The 19,708-nt window shown below is 40.7% G+C and overlaps 1 protein-coding gene across 1 annotated transcript in view; it reads right to left on the bottom strand.

Moving 5' to 3' along the window:
- Window positions 1-19,531, bottom strand: part of LOC107584029 (diacylglycerol kinase iota-like) — a 42,859-nt gene extending 23,328 nt beyond the window's left edge. Inside the window, exons 1-2 of the mRNA XM_016270433.1 lie at window positions 19,149-19,531; window positions 12,034-12,139 (exon numbers count right to left, since the gene is read on the bottom strand). Coding sequence (XP_016125919.1) covers window positions 12,034-12,139; window positions 19,149-19,360 — 318 coding nt within the window. The 5' untranslated portion in view covers window positions 19,361-19,531. The remainder of the gene's footprint in view (window positions 1-12,033; window positions 12,140-19,148) is intronic.
- Between the last annotated feature and the right edge of the window lie 177 nt (window positions 19,532-19,708).

Raw genomic sequence — 19,708 nt, 5'->3', positions numbered from 1 at the left:
GCTGTCCAAGTGCATATTAAAATGTGTAACTGAACTTGATGAAACTCCAAGCTCCTTCCTCAAAAACTGTTGCCACCTGATCTTCCTCCAGTATTTAACATAGTAAACACACAGCGCCATATGGCCGTCCCTTTTGAAGCGAAGGTTGAAAGTGACCCAACGCTCGTGTATAATTTTACACACACTCACGACACAAGCAACGGAGGTAGGGGGTGAAGAGAACAACAGACGAGGAAATGGTGGGCCGTACACTTGACACCCTGCTGAAAGTTTCAAATCCTCAACTAAAATTATCCCGATCAGAAAGAACACAAGCGAGAGTCCAGTTACGAGCTCTTTTGTAAAGCGAGCCGGGGCCACGGGATCACGCACCTTTACCCTCCGAGCTAAAAATAGAGCCACTGGCAGATGACATGTGCGTTGGAAACATGCCACTGTGGTGAAAGACAGGAACACGACAACAAATATACATAAACAAATATGTCACACATGCGTAGGCAAGAAAAATCTAAACCAGGTTCTCTGAAACAAGACTTGAGCTCTCAGATTTTTCTCCTGACAAAAATGATCTAACATGTCTTCTCAAAGATTTCAGAATAGATCTCAACAATGTCTTTTTCCTTAGAGAGTCTCCTAAGCAATGAAAGAGTGACTTGTGAGCAGCAAAATGTGAAATTTGATGACACATGCATCAGAAAAAGGCCATTCATGACAAAAGGAAACATGCAACATGAGGAGCCGAGTAAGAAAGCTTTCGTTAGAAACCATCCTGAATGCTGAATCATTAGTGTCACATGTCTCTGTGGACGTGATTGCACTAAAATGATCAAATCCACAGGCTGATATAGAGAGGTTGAGACATACATGTCCTCTTTCCCATTGCAGTCAAGTAAATGAGTAACGCATTTCTGTTTAATATTATTCCATGGCATTAAGCAAATCAATCAACGATGTCCACTGTTTAAAGACGCCATACATTAGGGCGCATAATCAGTCCTGGGTAAACACCGTGTCATGTCGCAGACAGCTGAACATTTCACTAGAAAGTAATCAACTGAGTGCACACCGCACAGGCAGAATGGCACACAATTTGAGATAAAGAATACACCAACAGACAGGAAGAGCAATCAGCGAGACTGCCATAATGGAATTAGTTCTACTAAAACCAGCTTTGACAGAGGTCTGGCTTCACCGAGAGACTGCAGAAGGATGATGTGCATGTGTGTGACATTTATCATCGGCCGGTATTAATTTGCCATGCGGGTTCCTGTTTATTTGACATGAAGGGATGGACAGAGGGTTTACGTGTGCGAGTGCAGGGGATGTGTGTTCAATCTAGCGGCCGCTCCCTCCCACGACACCCTGCGGTAATATCATCCCTCCTGTGTAGGCATGGCAACAGTCCAACACACGCCACCATTGGTGTATTTAAGTCTTAAATCTTGTTGTCAGCATCATAATCTCTGTCCCTGCTCCCATTGTCTCAGCCAATTAGGTTTTGTAGTTGTGTGTGGGATGCAAACTCCCTCCACGCTTTAAGTCAGGTGTCAACCCACATACACAGCTATGATATCATCTCTCTGAGCTTCCCACTCTCAATTTCAGTAAGAAAAGAAGTAAAAGAGTGGAGTTCTGCAGCTGAAGAGATATGCAGCAAGACCTGGTCAAACTAGACTGTCACTAACCTGTAGCCGAGAAGCCTGTGGTACCAGGTCACCTTCCGCTTCCGCCCTTTCCTGCATACTCGGTTCTCCTCTACTGTCTTCCGAGCCCTAATCATCTTTCCATTTCTCCTTCTCAGCCTGTATCCTCCTTTCCGAACTTCCGGGGTGCTTCCTACCTCTTCTCCAGCAGCATCCAAAGCTGACGGCACGCTTCCACCGGTGCAAGGCAGGCTGACATCACTGTTACACATGGCTGCCTGATAGAACCGGAGCACGCCTAACACACCCTCCCGCTGCCCATATAGCGCTGAGATCATCAGGCCGTCAGATAGCTGAGACCAGATGGAGGATACCTGAGAACCCGGAGGCGTGTATGGGTGTCAGATCCTGTCCTGTCACCAGAGACAGACAAGAATCTCTCACAATCATCACTGCCATCGTTACCCCGAGAGATCGGGCCAGCCCCACGTCTAGCACTTGGAGCTGTTTTAAGGTCTATTATGTAACCCAAGTTGACCTTATGCAAGACAATCTATGGGCAACCTGTTACAAAGGGACACTTTATCCAGGGTATTTTAATCTGTCAGTATTTGACTGCATGGCTCTCTGCTCTGGCCAGACTGAGCGAGTCGCAATCTAGTGACTCTACAGGATGTGACTTAATTTGATGACCTCACACTCTGATGATGCAAAGCTTTTTGTGAGTGGTCTGATTATGCAAAGTCTAATAGTCATAAATCTGTGTTGTTCAGGTAGTGCCTGGCGGGTGACGTACGCCAGCAAGTTATTTCTTGAAAATGAGGCTGAAAGGGAAGCCGTTCTGACTTAAACTTTCGAATTCATGAAAATGTTCGTAATTTCAAAATGTTAGTTGGTACTAATGAAATGTACACCTGCTCCCTACCACATGTAAATGCTGTGTAAAACGTTCTGTGTTCTTGTTGGCAAACTGATGACACTGAATTTTGATGTACTGCCATGATAATTACAAGTTAATTTGCCTTTGCCCTCTTTTTTTGTAGCAGAGTTGATAACTGTAAAACGCAGCGCTCGTCGCTGTCACTATTTACCCAGCCGTCCAATCAATGGAGGAGGGGCGGGACAAATACCGACCAACCACACAACAATGCGACTGCCTACAACAATGGAGAAGTCAATATTACTGGTCACTGCTTTTTTATATTTAGTAAAATTCTTAAAAATGAGATACTAGTAATACGTTGCCGCTGTGGATACTCCAAATCATAACAACCAAAGCATCTCAGCTGGAGAAACCACCAGCTGGTTGTTTTAAGAAGAGCGCCTGAAATATTTTAGCTGGCTAAAAACTCTTTGGTGGACAAGTTATCGAATATTTATTGTTAGGCATATGGCCTATTAGTCTTTTTTGCATTTATGCAATATACTGAAGCCAAGCCTGAGAAAGTAGACCAGAATATTCCAATGTGTTCCTGGACACGCAATATGCGTAGCTGTAATTCAGGCGGTGCACGAGCGCCCTATTTACAAATGATTGGAATTCATTAACATACACATGTTTAACTATCAAATCGGAAGTTTACGAAGCGTTTGTGAATCTGGAGGAGAGTTTCCAGAGAGGTCAATTACTCAGAATTTTACTCATATATTTACGTAAACGATCAATCTGGACGCAATCTGTTGGAATTGCTTGCAGGAAGAGTCTCTGATCTTGTCACTCTTTCTACTTCTGCTTCGCTCAATCCCTCCTTGTAGCTCTCTAACTGGGTCAGTGTGCTCACTGTGACTCTTCCCGCCCGCGGGGCCCTGGCGAACATGCACTTGAAGGACAGCTTCTCTGAGCCTTACCATTACCGACTTCATCAAGGCTACTGGTGCTCCACAGCACAATCCTTCTTCCTCTCCTCATTCTCATCAGAGTAGAATGTCCTTGACACGGACCTTTTTCTCATGCCTCCCTCTCACTCCAGAGATTAAGATCTAAGACTCAGCACTGTGGGGTGAAGAAACACAAGCGAGAGAAAGATGTGCCAAAGGTAATAAGTGTAACAAAATCAACACGTACGCAGAGCTCCCACGAGACCCCGAGCCTGAGAGAAATCTCGGGCAGATCGGTGATTAGCGCTAATTCAATCTTCGTGCTTTTATCTGAAGCCAGCAGCGTCCTGATAACAGCATGACGAACAGAACAACACAAAAGTATATCAAGAGGCAATATAGAGTGTTCTAGATAAAAACATCACAAAACATATTATCAGCACTTCATTTTTAGCACACGTCTTGTTATCTGTTTATCGAATTACAGCAAGCAGCCGTCTCACACGTCCTCTTATGCATATGTGGCAGATTTGGGACATAAATTAAATATCCCCAGAGGGATTGCGGCTAACTTGTTTCTTGGTGGGTTCAAACAGACAACTCTCTGGTTACTGCAAACAGGAGTCCCACTAAGTGGAAAATAGTATCCATAAGTTTGCAGACTGAACCCAACAAGAAACAAATTATCACCATTGTGCTCTTAAAGACTTTGTGTTTGAAACAGTGTGTCACTTTGAACAAAACCATCTACTAATTCACAGTTTCCCAAACTTTTTCGATCTGAGGACCTCTACTGTGACCCCAAAAGGTTCCCAACAACCTCAAAATGTTCTCAAGAGAAAACAAAGCGCTGATTTCAGTGTCAATTCAGGAGAGAAATAAAAATTTTCAGACCCTGCAAGCTACTACGAATGCTTTGGCTGTTTACCCTGTCCCAAGGCAAGGATGCAGTTTCTAAACTATTGCACTAATGTTTCCTGAATAAATGTGGTCACAGTATTAGTCACTCAGTTTAAACGTGTCGAGGCTGAATTCCCTCCGGTTCCCTTTTTGTTTGTGTGTGTCCGTGATGTTGTTGTTGTGACTATGTGTTCATGTGTGTGCCGGATGGAGACACATTTCTCTCATTTGCCCCTGAGCTCTGTCACTGCAGCCTGACACACTGACAATGGCAGGAAAACTACACACAAGCACACACATACGCAAACTCAGCACATACATCACACTTGTGACCGGATCATGAGGAAGAAATGGAAGTAAGAGGTAGGTGGACATATCCGTGGGCAGATCCCGTTATATATGGGTGTTTCTTCAACTATGGACACATTTGGCCCGGTGGACCAAGAGTGAGAAAATAAACTCTTGTTTTTTCCACATTAGTTTATTTACTAACAACCTTTTTTCTTTAAATGTCTCAATGTTCTCTCAAGCTCTCCACTGACACTGTCTCCTACAATAATCCTACTGAATTCTGCACTGGGTACTTCACATGACATTTTCGCACATACAGAACAAACTTTACTGCCATGCTTCTCGGGATGTCGCCTTCGCACTTGAAACCCCGGATAACATCTGCGGTGGAGCTGATGATGGAAAAGCTCAGCAAGTCTGATTCACTGACTGATAAATGATCATCACATCTTTAGTGATTTGCTATTATTTCAGCTAAATTAACTCCGTGCCTTCTGATAACAGCGTAGGAAGTGCATGATGCAAATCCGGACTAACTGTTCACTGGCAGCAGGTGTATCTGCATGTATTTGTCAAGCAGTTTGACCAATCTAAGAGTGTTTATGTAAGTGTGCACTAGTGCCACTCATGGAAGGAGTAGCTTTCTAGCATTTTAAATCTTTAAATGCATTAGTTTGCGAATGAATTCATTGTGTAGTACTGTATTTATTTATAGCATTTCAATAAATGCACTGAAAGTCAACATGCATTGCAAAACTTATAAGTGTGCAACAGAACTCCCATCCTGCTGGTAACGGTCAGACAGGAAGCCTGGGCTTTTCCCGCTTGAACTCCCCAAACAACAGCGCTCCGATATTTACATCCATCACCACCCAGCCTCACGCTGCGACACACACTTTCCCTCCACAGTCCACTAATGACTGTCATCCCTCACATGTCGTTCTGTCCGTCCTCTCTCTGCTTTCTCTGCTCTGCCTTCCATCGTGTGTGTCCTTTCCTCATGGCGATGTGACAATCTGTTCCTCAATCCTTCTTTCGGTCCCTCTTTTCTTCCTCTACTAAATATATAGGGCACGTTATCAAAGAACAGTCCCTCTTTAGAGGTCTACAGCCTCTCGCCTTCTTCCTTAACTCTCACTCCATCATTGTCTCTTCTTTCTCTCTCATTTCCTTTCTTTCGGTACCCTTCTACCGCTGCTCCTCCGTCAGGGTCAAACTTCAGCATCTCCCGGCAGACCAGCAGCTGTGGGCCACATGCACCTCGTCCTTCACCACATGAAGGAGCAAAGACACTCTCCCCCTCCATCCCTTTGTCCTACATTCATCCCCCCCCCCCGTCTCTTCTTCTCTCGTATGATTATCTTAAGCAATTTTGCTTCTCAAATATTTTTAAGAACGTTTGGATATTTCGACAGGAAAACAAGACAAAAATACTGATTAAGAGAGTGATTTTGTTGCAGAGCAGCGGGTGCAGGGAACGTGGGCGGTCTGGCATTGGCGAGCGCCGTTCACGCGGATCCAAGTGCTCCTGGGTAATCGCCTCTCGCTCTCTTCATTTCAGCCTCTCCGCGTTCTGACACTTTCTCCTGTTAAAGATGCTCATGCGTAGCGACACCAGCTTCCTACCACACATTTTACATTCCTTCAGCTCACTGAAAGACTCAAGAAGGCAACAGAAAAAGGTGATTTCTTAAAAAAAAAGGAGAAGAAGAACCGAAGCAATTCAGTCACTCAATTGACTGAAGATATAAAAGTGAACTAGATTTTTGTACATTTTCTGAAGAAAATATTAAAAGGGGTCATGAACTGCCTCTGTTTTTTATTATGTACTGTTATCCGAGGTCCACTTATAATGTTATCAAGATTTTTTACATAAAAAAATATGCTATTTTCTGTCCTGTTTTTAACCCCCTCATCAGAGCGCTCTGTTTGAATAGGCGTGGCCTATGACTCTGAAGTAAACACCCACTGCTATGATTGGATAATAGTTGTGTGTGTTTGACAGTCTATGTCCTTCACAGATGATTTAGGTTAAAACCGCATAAATACTCATATCAAACGATCTGTTAAACAGACAAAGCAATAGTGATCACATAATAAAAACAGGTACTCACACTTGTGTGTTGCAACATTACTGTCAGATTCAATATAGTCGGCACAGCATCGTCTTTCAGTTTCAATCAACTGTGCCTTGTTTGTGAACGATTCCGCGGTAAAATGAACAAAGGACCGAGTTCTTACTGATGCGGTCTGGATCTTCATTAAAAATAAAGTTCATCCACTCTTTCCTAATGCTGGGATCAGAAGGAAGGCAATGCAAAGACTGTTTTTCCACAGCTTGGCACTGCACAGAGTCATCTTTATCATTTGGTTTCTACGTAGACCTGTGTGTTCGCCTCTCTCGTTTACACTGTATGTGCGAATCGGTGGGCGGGGCTAAACAGGCAGTGATGTAAAAGCAGGCGCTGATCTTTTCTGCGGAGGCGGTGTTTAGTCACACTATTACATCATAGAGTCGTACATTCCACAAGCTGTCATTTTAGCAGACTGGCTTCAATATAAGCCGTTTTTAGACTAACAAGAAAGTTTTGAGTTCTGAAACGTACAACATGTTTTTAATAGTACAATGACCTCTTATATGTAAAAAGATGAAGGGAATTTTGGTTGCTCAGTTCATGACCCCTTTAAATGCTGCTTGATTGTGCAAAACTCAGTGACACGATGCTTATGGTGTCTGAATGTTCTGGTACCAAGTTGCACGGTGAAAGTGTTTTTATTCTCTTGCTATAGTGTTTGGAGTGGTTTTTAGTTTTAATTTGGTTGCTATGGGGTTGCTAGGGTGTTCTGGATGTTTTTCACATTGCTATGCAGTTGCTAGTGTGTTTTGAGAGGGTTTTTAATCGCAGGGCTATGCGGTTGTTACAGCGTTAAAGTTGCTATGTTGTTCTGAGTGGTTTTTATCTTGCTGCTTTGCAGTTGCTAGGGTGTTCTGAGTGGTTGCTTACTGGGTCAGTCTTAACATCTCACCCACAAGTCTGTTCTCTAGATACTGGCTTGGTTCCCTCCGCCAATGTAATTCTATGGCACTTTTTAGCTCGATTATCATCTGATCAGTTATAAAAGTTACAGAACATTCAATAAACAGCACAACTTGAGGTATCATCCGTGTCTGCAGCATAAACAGTGTACTAAATGTCTAATTCTTCAGTTTGTTCAAATCACATGTGAGCAATAGCATTAGCGATGCTCGTCTTAAAACGCAAATGGTTTCTGCTGATAAATGGATTCATAATCTTTTAAAGCATAACATGTTACATCAAAGTAAATTGTTCCGGGTAAACCGTACAGACAGCAGAACTTTATTAACGCTGTAAATAACAGTGATTTCTCCTCTGCTGACATTCAATACAAGACACAATAATACAGCGTTATGTGCACAGTTTGCTCTTGCATGTAAAATTTGTTCTTTCACTTGCTTTGCGGTGCTACAGAAACAGCTGTGACACATTTCCCGGTGTTTTGAGGGAGAGGTCCAGACCCCCTGCAGTTTCTGTGTCCTTCCCTTGACTGTCTGTGACCTGACAAACACACACACACACACACACACACTCAGTCTGCCTTTTGGCTAACAACAATGACAGGAAACCAAGTTAGGTCGGCCCCTAAGAGTTTAGTAACAACAACACCACATACAGTATGGCTGAGCGATATAACAAAAAAAAAATCTCAATATTTTGATGATATCCAATATATACAGTAGCTTTGCATTTCTGTCATTCAAACAGTAACTGGTTCTAGCAAAACCAGGTCATGGGTTAAATTCCCCGAAAATCCATGAGCATATGAATGCAATGCAAATCGCTCTGGATAAAAGCATCAACCAAATGCATAAACATAAATGTATCTTCTTGATAATTATGAATTTGCTCTGAAATAGCCATTATTGCAACTGAAAAGCCACTGTATATAATTCAATTAAAAACTTTTAATGCGAGAACTAAAATACAGTAAAAATCTAGCTCAAAAATATGCTTTTCAAATGAGCACATTTCATTATTTGCATTTAAATGCACAAATATAAACTTACAAATTATATAATTTTTTCTAATAGAATATTTTTTTTTAAATTAAAAAAAAAAGAATAAATGAAAAATGCCACATAACACTTCCATGAACATTTTTGAGCGACCATCCAAACAAATAATTAAACTGATTAATTTAAATTGAAAGTCTGAACTGATTCTGAATCAAACTCATTTTTACTAATGACGTTTCCAAGACACTGCCCCAAAAAAGCACATAAATATTCATCATATTTGTCAATGTAAATCTAATATATTACCCTGTCGTAATACATAATGCACATATATTTTGCTGCTGGAGGAGGTGTTTGAATGCTCTGCACTGCATGCAATGTTCTCTCATGTTATAGATCTGTTACCGTGACAGTTCACCGTCGTGCACGCTCTGGGGCTCCGCGAGTGGGAGCATGTGGGATCGGACTGTATAATTACATATAACTGTGACCGTGATGCTTTTGTGTGAGTGTGTGTGTGTGTGTGTGTGTGTGTGTGTGTGAGATTAAGAGCATCGTTGGGAGAGTATGTGGGAGGGCTGGATCCCACTCCTGCCTGTACATAAACCTCCTCTCACTCTCTCTTCTATCTGTTCTCCTCCTCTGGCTGCTGACACCTCCATAATTAACCTCGGTGTTTGGCGCAGGGTGCGGGGGAGGCATCGGAAGCATGCATCTCTCACCTATCTGACCCATCCATCTGCTGAAAATCGCCCCGCCATCAAGAGCAAAGCTCAGGACAGAGATGGACTCGGGCGGACCGCACACCTACACCAGTGTATAGAAACTGCTCAGTCCCAAAAGTCCACTTCATACTAACCTCTCCAAAAGAACAGTAATTTTCAAATGACAATCCCTACTACAGGTGTCTTGAGCTCAAGCTGACTTTTGACTACAATCTGACAATCAGTCTGATGTCTTTGCGGATTGTTCTGGACAAGAGGCCACTTAGTAAGGAAGTGAACGCAGATTAACAGTTAAAATGATCAACCACAGCTTGCTCTGTTTATACGAAGTTTAGTGCTAGTTAATCTAAAATTAAATTCTTGAAGCTGACTATATAAAGCTCTAGGTTTTTAGGGGGGGAGAATTAACTTAACACCCTAAAATCCTAAAAATGCAACACACACACACACACATTAAAAACACTGTTCCAAAAGAAAAAGAAAAAGTTTTTTATGTAACAATTAAAGATGAAACTTTTCAGAAAGGGTTTTTATTGTCTAACAGCTAATGCTAAAATGCTAAAATAATCTAGAAAAACTCAATCGACTAGTCATTTGTGGACAATTAATCAACTCTCCTGATCCATCTCTACTCTGTGACTGATGTCCAAAACCACACCTTTTGAATTGAAAATTAACCCTTGACATCCTAACACATTTATGACCCGAAAAGAAAAAAAAAACATTTAAAAAAAGGATCTAAATTTTAAAAAATGGAATTTGAATTTCAAGAATTTGAATTTCAAATTGTTTAATTTTATATTGAATTCAAAGATGCAACATTTCCGAGAGGGTTTTTATCATGCAAAGTGTTTAACAGCTAAAGCTCAGAATGGTAAATAAAGCACTAATGCTAAACCTAGAAAAACAAGAAAAAAAATTTGTGGACGTTTAGCCAACCTTTAACCTTCATGATTCACCTCTAATCTACGATTGGATAGCCGACCTAAAACTCAAGTTTTGAATAGAAAATTAACCCCTGACATATCAAACCACAGGAAATGTATGTCAAAATAAACATTCATGACCTGAAAAAAAGCCCCCAAAAAAAGTGTATGTGCGCTGAATTTGAATAAAGAATGGGCGGTTGAATTAGAATTTTGATAGTAAGTTTCAAATTTAAAATAGAATTCAATGATGCAACTTTTCCGAGAAGGTTTTTTATCATGCAAAGTGTCTCACAGCTAAAGCTCAGAACGATAAATAAAACACTACTGCTAAACCTAGAGCTAGTGCTAAACCTAAAAACAAAGGAAAAAATCTAAATAATCTAGAAAAAAAACAATAATCAACTAGTCAGTTATGGGCGAATAATCTCTACTCTTTGATTGGATTGATATATGACACCACAAGTGTTGAACTGAAAATTAACCCATGACATCCTAAACCTCAAGCACTGTAAATAAACATCAAGCACTGTAAATAAACATCTACCATTTATGTCAAATAAAGCCGTTCATGACCTGCAGCTCACTGAGTTTTCTTTAATACAATATGCAGTTGTTATCTGTGACCTGTGCTGCTCAAATGCTCCACTCAATCCCCGCGCGTCCCAAAAAGCCTCTGAACACAGAGTGACGCTGGCAGATGGCTCTGCTGACAATGATCAGGTAAATGTTGTGTTGTGTGTTGAAAACAGCGGTCTGAATGCAACGCTAATGTGTGTCAGGGCCCTGAATCCTCCATTAGTGTGGTAAAAGCGGACCAGATCTCCTCCGTTCCGCCTCTCGCAGGGCTTCGGGGACGTGAGGGGCCTCCAGGTTTTTCCTTTTCCACCTGAGGTCCTGGCTGCCTAATTGAATTAATCATTTGCTAAATGAGGCCTGGGCTGCTGTAACCCTGTGCTATCAGTGTATAAAGGGCTGAAACCATCCACACACACACACACACACAACCTCCCAGACCACAGCTGGAGAGAGATAGAGGCGAGCTATAATTAGTGAGCGCATTACACAGAGAAAGAGACCAAGAGAGAGATAGAACCAGAGAATTGTGCTGCAAAGATAATGTGTGCACAGAGCGAATGCAAATGAGCTGCACGCGATAACAACCTCATTCAACCTGAGAAATACAAGATAAACTTCAGATCTCTTCATTTATTGCTTCCATCAGAGGCAGAACTGCATTACGATATTTTAACTTGAGACCAATAAAAAAAAAAAACCTGAAAAAGAAAGACACAAAGAAAACTGAATACATTAATTACTTAGTAAAAGGTCAAACAGATCTTTGTGAGAGAGTTTAAAATATGAAAAAGTGGCAATTGTGAGAGGAAAAAAAAGTCACAATTGTGAAAAATAAAGTTGCAATTATGAGACACAAAGTTACAAGTTAAGACACATAAGCCACAATTGCAGTGACTGTCTGTGACCTGACAAACACACACACACACACACACACACACACACACTCAGTCTGCCTTTTGGCTAACAACAATGACAGGAAACCAAGTTAGGTCGGCCCCTAAGAGTTTAGTGCTGTAAATAACAGTGATTTCTCCTCTGCTGACATTCAATACAAGACACAATAATACAGCGTTATGTGCACAGTTTGCTCTTGCATGTAAAATTTGTTCTTTCACTTGCTTTGCGGTGCTACAGAAACAGCTGTGACACATTTCCCGGTGTTTTGAGGGAGAGGTCCAGACCCCCTGCAGTTTCTGTGTCCTTCCCTTGACTGTCTGTGACCTGACAAACACACACACACACACACACACACTCAGTCTGCCTTTTGGCTAACAACAATGACAGGAAACCAAGTTAGGTCGGCCCCTAAGAGTTTAGTAACAACAACACCACATACAGTATGGCTGAGCGATATAACAAAAAAAAAATCTCAATATTTTGATGATATCCAATATATACAGTAGCTTTGCATTTCTGTCATTCAAACAGTAACTGGTTCTAGCAAAACCAGGTCATGGGTTAAATTCCCCGAAAATCCATGAGCATATGAATGCAATGCAAATCGCTCTGGATAAAAGCATCAACCAAATGCATAAACATAAATGTATCTTCTTGATAATTATGAATTTGCTCTGAAATAGCCATTATTGCAACTGAAAAGCCACTGTATATAATTCAATTAAAAACTTTTAATGCGAGAACTAAAATACAGTAAAAATCTAGCTCAAAAATATGCTTTTCAAATGAGCACATTTCATTATTTGCATTTAAATGCACAAATATAAACTTACAAATTATATAATTTTTTCTAATAGAATATTTTTTTTGAAATTTAAAAAAAAAGAATAAATGAAAAATGCCACATAACACTTCCATGAACATTTTTGAGCGACCATCCAAACAAATAATTAAACTGATTAATTTAAATTGAAAGTCTGAACTGATTCTGAATCAAACTCATTTTTACTAATGACGTTTCCAAGACACTGCCCCAAAAAAGCACATAAATATTCATCATATTTGTCAATGTAAATCTAATATATTACCCTGTCGTAATACATAATGCACATATATTTTGCTGCTGGAGGAGGTGTTTGAATGCTCTGCACTGCATGCAATGTTCTCTCATGTTATAGATCTGTTACCGTGACAGTTCACCGTCGTGCACGCTCTGGGGCTCCGCGAGTGGGAGCATGTGGGATCGGACTGTATAATTACATATAACTGTGACCGATCAGTGTATAAAGGGCTGAAACCATCCACACACACACACACACACAACCTCCCAGACCACAGCTGGAGAGAGATAGAGGCGAGCTATAATTAGTGAGCGCATTACACAGAGAAAGAGACCAAGAGAGAGATAGAACCAGAGAATTGTGCTGCAAAGATAATGTGTGCACAGAGCGAATGCAAATGAGCTGCACGCGATAACAACCTCATTCAACCTGAGAAATACAAGATAAACTTCAGATCTCTTCATTTATTGCTTCCATCAGAGGCAGAACTGCATTACGATATTTTAACTTGAGACCAATAAAAAAAAAAAACCTGAAAAAGAAAGACACAAAGAAAACTGAATACATTAATTACTTAGTAAAAGGTCAAACAGATCTTTGTGAGAGAGTTTAAAATATGAAAAAGTGGCAATTGTGAGAGGAAAAAAAAGTCACAATTGTGAAAAATAAAGTTGCAATTATGAGACACAAAGTTACAAGTTAAGACACATAAGCCACAATTGCAAGAAATAAATGTATTTATACATTTCTTTTTTTCACTGAAATGTATATAGGCATCCATTTAAAAAATAAAAACATCAAGCATTAACACATTTTTTATATATTTTTATAATGTTTTTAAAACAAGTCTCTTCTGCTCACCAAGACTGCATATATTTGATAACAATACAGTAAAAAATATATATGTTATATATGTAATTATATATGTAATATATGTTAAAATGTAATTTATTCCTGTGATCAAAGCTGAATTTTCAGCATCATTACTCCAGCCTTCAGTGTCACATGATCCTTCAGAAATCATTTAATATGCTGTTTTGTTGTTCAAGTAACATTTCTTATCAGTGTTGAAAACAGTTGTGCTGCTTCATATTTTTGTGGAAACCACAATATATTTTTTTCAGGATAGTTTGATTAACAGTTCAAAAGCATTTATATGAAATATAAATCTTTAACATCGTAAATGTCTTCAATGTGACTTTAAAGTGTCCTTGCTGAATAAAATAATTAATTTCTGACTCATGATGTAAAATTATTCATACTGCGATGTAAGATTTTGGTCATACCACCTACTTTATATCAAAAAGACCAAACTAGGTTAGCAAGCACCCAGTGGACATTTCCATGCACCTTAGGTAACTAACAGTTGCAAGCACGAGAGGATGAAATCCTCTAATATGCCATTAACATGAATGAATAAAAATGGGTCAGCAGGTAGGATTACACAGCAACATTACTGCTCCGGCAATCAGTTAAATTACTCAGCGTCAGGATTCAGATCATGAATAAAACTCAGTCCTGTCACATCATCGGCTAAAAAAGCCACCCAGTAATCCCAGTACAGCCTGTATATATGCAGTACGGAGACACCATGTCCTCTCTACTCCATTTAACACATTCACCATGTTTACATGCATTACACTGAGGTCTGGAGTTTCCCCTAAAATCAATACAAAAATGTGCAAAATTGTTTGGAGATTGTTTTGGAGAAAATAGAAATATTGATTTCTCTGCTATTTTTGTGCAATGAAACAAAGACTGATTGAAAAAAAATGCCCGAAACACTAACAGAAATTACAGACCTGTGTTCTTCATCTATGTTAAAACGAATTAAATTGAACTGAACCATACATTCTTATATCCCTTATGATACTGCACATAATTCATTTAATTCACGGTAATGAATTGGTACTTTGCACATCTTAATCTTAAATCACTCTTTTTTTTTTTTTTGCATCTATATGCAATAAAAGTTTTCATCGCATCTTAATGCAATAACATTGTTATTGGTGGGTCTAAATGCAATAACATTTTAAGCATCTAAATACAATAACGTTTTTGCATCTGAACACATTTTTTGCATCTAAATTCAATAACATTATTTGTTGCATCTAGATGCATTAACATTATTTGTATGCAATATCAAATGCAATAACATTACTTTTTTCTGAAAATGTATATTTTTAATCTTCTGATGTAAAAATATTAACATTATAACTAATAACATCTTGTTAGGGTAGAACACTTATATATACGTCCTATTTACGCTTAAAAGTTTGTCACATAAGTTAAATAAGTTCAAGTGCATTAGGGTGTATTCACACCTGTCTTGTTTGGCTCGACTGAATCGAACTCAAGTTCATTTCCCCTCTTGGTGCGGATCTTTTGGGCAGGTGTGAATACAGCAATCACACTCGGGTGCGCACCAAACAACCGTACCGAGACCCAGCTGAAGAGGTGGTCTCGGTCTGCTTACAAACAAACTCTGGTACGGTTGAATGGATGAACCAATGAATGGATGACGTGTGGTTTTGTTTACAGTTTCTGGTTCACTTGCAAAAAGGGCAGCGTGAAAGCGAACCACACCAAAAAAAAAAAAATCAACATTGTATTTGGTCCAGACCAAGGCAAATGAACTAGCGGACTTTCCAGGTGTGAATACACCCTAAGAGAAACAATTATTAACACAATGGGTAAGTAATGCAACAAACCAAAGCCTGTCCATACAGCAAAATCACACCTACGACAGCTAAAACCACATTTCGTTCTCTCGTTTGATGCTCCACCAAAACTCATTGAAGGCAGCTGCCGTAGCATGTTTTATAAAAGACCAGCGAGTCTGTTTGAGCCATCGGTGTCAGAGAGAATTAGAGCGGTGAGACAGTGTTAACTCCCTGCTGAAGTGGAGGAGGACGGATGAAGAGATGGAGGGGAGATGAAGTCTCTCACACCTCCAGTGTGGTGGCTGTCTGCAGGTGCTGCTCTGCCAGAACTACAGGTGCAGGACTGAGTCACGCAGAGGAACGACAGACAGACCACTTGTAAGAAAATGAATGGAAACTGCATGATACAACGTCCTCAAACAAACAAACCAGGACTTGTAAACATGTACTACATTCATTTATGGGCATAAAATGTCATTCAAGCCATCATTTGGCTCTTAAATCAGAGGAAATGCAGTTCGGGCCTATAACAAAACAAAAGCCTGGGACTAAATTTCTGCTTCGAACCCTGATGAGGTGCAGCTCGGATCAGCAGGATGCTTCACCGAACAGAACAGACGAGGAAAAGCCTCTTACACTCATATACCTAATAAGGAAAAGCTTCAAAAGTCCAATCCTTTAATGCGTCTCCTCAGACTGCAAAACAAACCAAAGCGAAAAAAAGCAAAAAGACTGGCTTTATCGTCGTTAAGCCATCTGCTTTACGCACAGCCATCTCCAGGAGAGATTATGACCATTTATGTAAAATCCTTATTCACGTCAGCCATCAGGATCTACTGAGTGCTCCTGGGTTTTGCATATAGCAGGAAATGAGACAAGACAAGCCCTGTTGTACGCACATACACATACCTTTGCGTGATTAAACACGTCAGCTGGAATGAGGCGCAACTTGCAAAAGGGCAATCGTGGGTCCAAAAAAGGTATGTGCACATTTAGTCACTGATGGAACGACTACACAAACACCTCGTTCTTGATTTCAGCCCACGTACAGTATTTACACACAGTTTCTCTTGCGCATCAACATTTACAGTAGGTATGGCGGCCATTTCGCATCCTGAATCAATGCCAGCAAGAAATGAGAATTATAAAAAATAACAGAGCGTGCTAAACTGACTGTGAAGGGTACGTCCTAATTGGGCGCAGCGTCTACGGTCTTCAGCCAAATGCACGAAGCAAAGAGCCAAACGGGGGAGGAGGACTGGCACAACTTGACAGATGACAAAATGCACCAGGGCCCTTATTAAAGTTTCACTGATAAAACACAACACTTGTAAGCGATCAAATATTAAACCCATTCCCATCTATTCCGTAGCACCATTGGCGGCACAACGCATCACTTCCTGGTAATATGCTTCCTCATTGTGATGACTGAATGTTCTGGATTCAAAATGCATGAACAAACTGACCCTAGTTTAATTACACATGATTGCATGTTATTATGAGAATTTTTTTTTTTAATACTTCATCAAAATGTGATTTGTTCCGCTTCTAAAACAAATTTCCTGTTCTGATGACATCACCAATCCCTGGCACTTTACAGCCCCGCCCCCTCTATCCACCTGCCATATAAACCAGCAAGTCAAATCCAATTAAAAACACATTATGTTCCTTAATGAATATACTTTTTCATTACATTTCAGATGTAAAGGACTTCTCGAAATATTTGATCATGATTGGTCGATCCATTTAGCATTGTTAATGGAGTCGCCATCCACCATTTGCAGAAGCTCAGCAAACACGACAAGTTTTTTGCAGGCCGACTCTGATACTGAGCAGACCTGGCGGAGTGAAAATGTGTCAAGCATGTATAAATCTACAATCGAGGCTGTGATCGGGACACTTAAAAATGCATGAGTTCTTTTTTTTTTGTTCCACTGTCTGCTGCTGCACTCCTAGAGCGTCCTGGAGAGAGAGAGAGAGCGCGGACACAAGTGCCTCTTTACAAGCCGAACATGATTCACTAGATAACAAAAAACTGATATAAGTGGTATATTTCAGGAGAGTATGAAGAAGAACACAGTGGCTCTGTTCCAAAACCTAGTGAGCTGCCTACCTAGGCAGCATTTGAAGACATCAGATACGCTTCTGACAAGAAGCCTGTTCCAAAAGGTAGCAGCATGATTACTATGCTGATTGTGCTGCATTATAAGATCTGCGTTAAAGATTTCTGGAACAGAACTATGTTTTACGACAAGCTCAGTGAAAAAGATAATGGATATTATGTATACAAATTATTATTATTAACAAATATATATATATATACACTATTTTACCCAATATTTGTGAGTGCATTTATTTTGTAGTATTTGAGTATCATGGAAATCCTGTGCATTTCATTTGAGGAATGCTAGTTATACAGAGCACTCCGAATCAATCACTTAAGGTGTCATTACAGTTAAGATGTTGCCTATGTAGACAGTAAACCCAAAGGAAGCTCACTAGATTTTGGAACAGTGCCTGTTTTTGTTTTTGGCAAACTCAAAGCTTCCATTTTTAGATGCTTTGCTTTAAAAAGCCGAACTTTTATCTAAGATGCTTTGCATTTTAGGCCATGCTGGCTTGTGTTTGTTTGTTTCATGGGACTTATTGTCATCTTATCCGAATTGGAGATGAATATAGATCGCTCCTTTGAAAGAGAGGACACCTTTGATCATTTCTTCAGAGACTGGCCTTAATTGTGAGCGGAGGATTGACCTTTAGACTCTGATGGAGCAGTAAGGGTGGTAGTGACCCTCCTCCACGGAAAGGTGGAAAACGGAGGAGGGGGAGGTCAAATTAGGGGTCTCTGAGAAGAGATGAACAGGCAAGTTTTCTTAAGTGACCGCATGAAACCAGTGTGGTCGGTATGGCTCAATTCTTACATTGATCTGGAATGAACGACAGGATCAAAGCATCCAAAAAGCAAGTTTTAGATGTTTTCAAAATGTCTAGGACATTTTTAAGGTTGACAAAACACGAGGAGCTCCACCGCACAAGCAAACTCATCAATGGCTTCAGTTTATAGGAGTGCACCAGAGATTATTGTGAATACTGTATATCATTACTGCAGTGCTGAAATGACCTTTAATATGTCAAAGCGTGCAGTTTATGACCCTGACATGTGAGAATAGATCTCTCTACCGCAGATGAAGTCTAATTCATTATTATACAGCCATGCATCCCTCTGTTCGTGTCATATTAATTGGTCAAATGTCAATTAAGCAATTCAAAACAAGTGTCTGTCTGACTGCCCAAGGGTTTCATGTGCAAGAGGAAAACAGCTGAATCCTGCTTGCAAATCAATAGCAGGCCAAACGACAACATAAAGATATGAAATGTTTTTCACATAATGAAACTCTAGCCCTAATGCCATTGCTGTTCTCGTGCAAATAAACGAAATCTCCTTTCACAGGACATCCTGGCACAATGTGTATTATAATATTCTGTTATTTAGATTGGGTGGGTGTTGATTTGCACAACAAATGGGGTTCGCATTGTTCAGTTACGCACACAAACAAACCATCGGACATGTTTCACCGCTCCATATGGTGGAGAAATAAACATTTTTACCTGTACGAGATCTGTTTCCTGAACGCCAGACCTTTGAGTTTCTCCTCCAGCGAGTCTTCCATGTTGGCGAAGCTGCTCAGACTGTCGCTGCCGCCCATCGGCGGGTCTCTCCCGCAGCCGCGTGTCTGCTCGTCCGCTGATTCTCCGCCGGCGGCTCCTCTGCTGCTGCGCTCCGCCTGAGATGCGCGAATGTTGGCCAGGGGGTCCATCATGCTCCGGTCGGCACTGAGTGGACCCCCTTCTCTCCTCTAGCGCTTAAAAGTCCTTCCAAAACGCGTCCTCCGTTGTCCCTCATGGGATGAATAATATCTATCTATCTATCTATCTATCTATTCCGATTCACTCACGTTACGCGTACGCACGATCCGCGGAACTACAACAACATCTGCATCCATCCGCCAGACCTTTGAGTTTCTCCTCCAGCGAGTCTTCCATGTTGGCGAAGCTGCTCAGACTGTCGCTGCCGCCCATCGGCGGGTCTCTCCCGCAGCCGCGTGTCTGCTCGTCCGCTGATTCTCCGCCGGCGGCTCCTCTGCTGCTGCGCTCCGCCTGAGATGCGC

The sequence above is a fragment of the Sinocyclocheilus grahami genome, unplaced genomic scaffold, assembly GCF_001515645.1.
Source record: "Sinocyclocheilus grahami isolate Dianchi unplaced genomic scaffold, SAMN03320097.WGS_v1.1 scaffold56.1, whole genome shotgun sequence".
NCBI classification, from domain to species: Eukaryota; Metazoa; Chordata; class Actinopteri; order Cypriniformes; family Cyprinidae; genus Sinocyclocheilus; species Sinocyclocheilus grahami.
The sequence above is the reverse complement of the archived record's forward strand: the minus strand, read 5'-3'. Positions and strand labels throughout refer to the sequence as shown.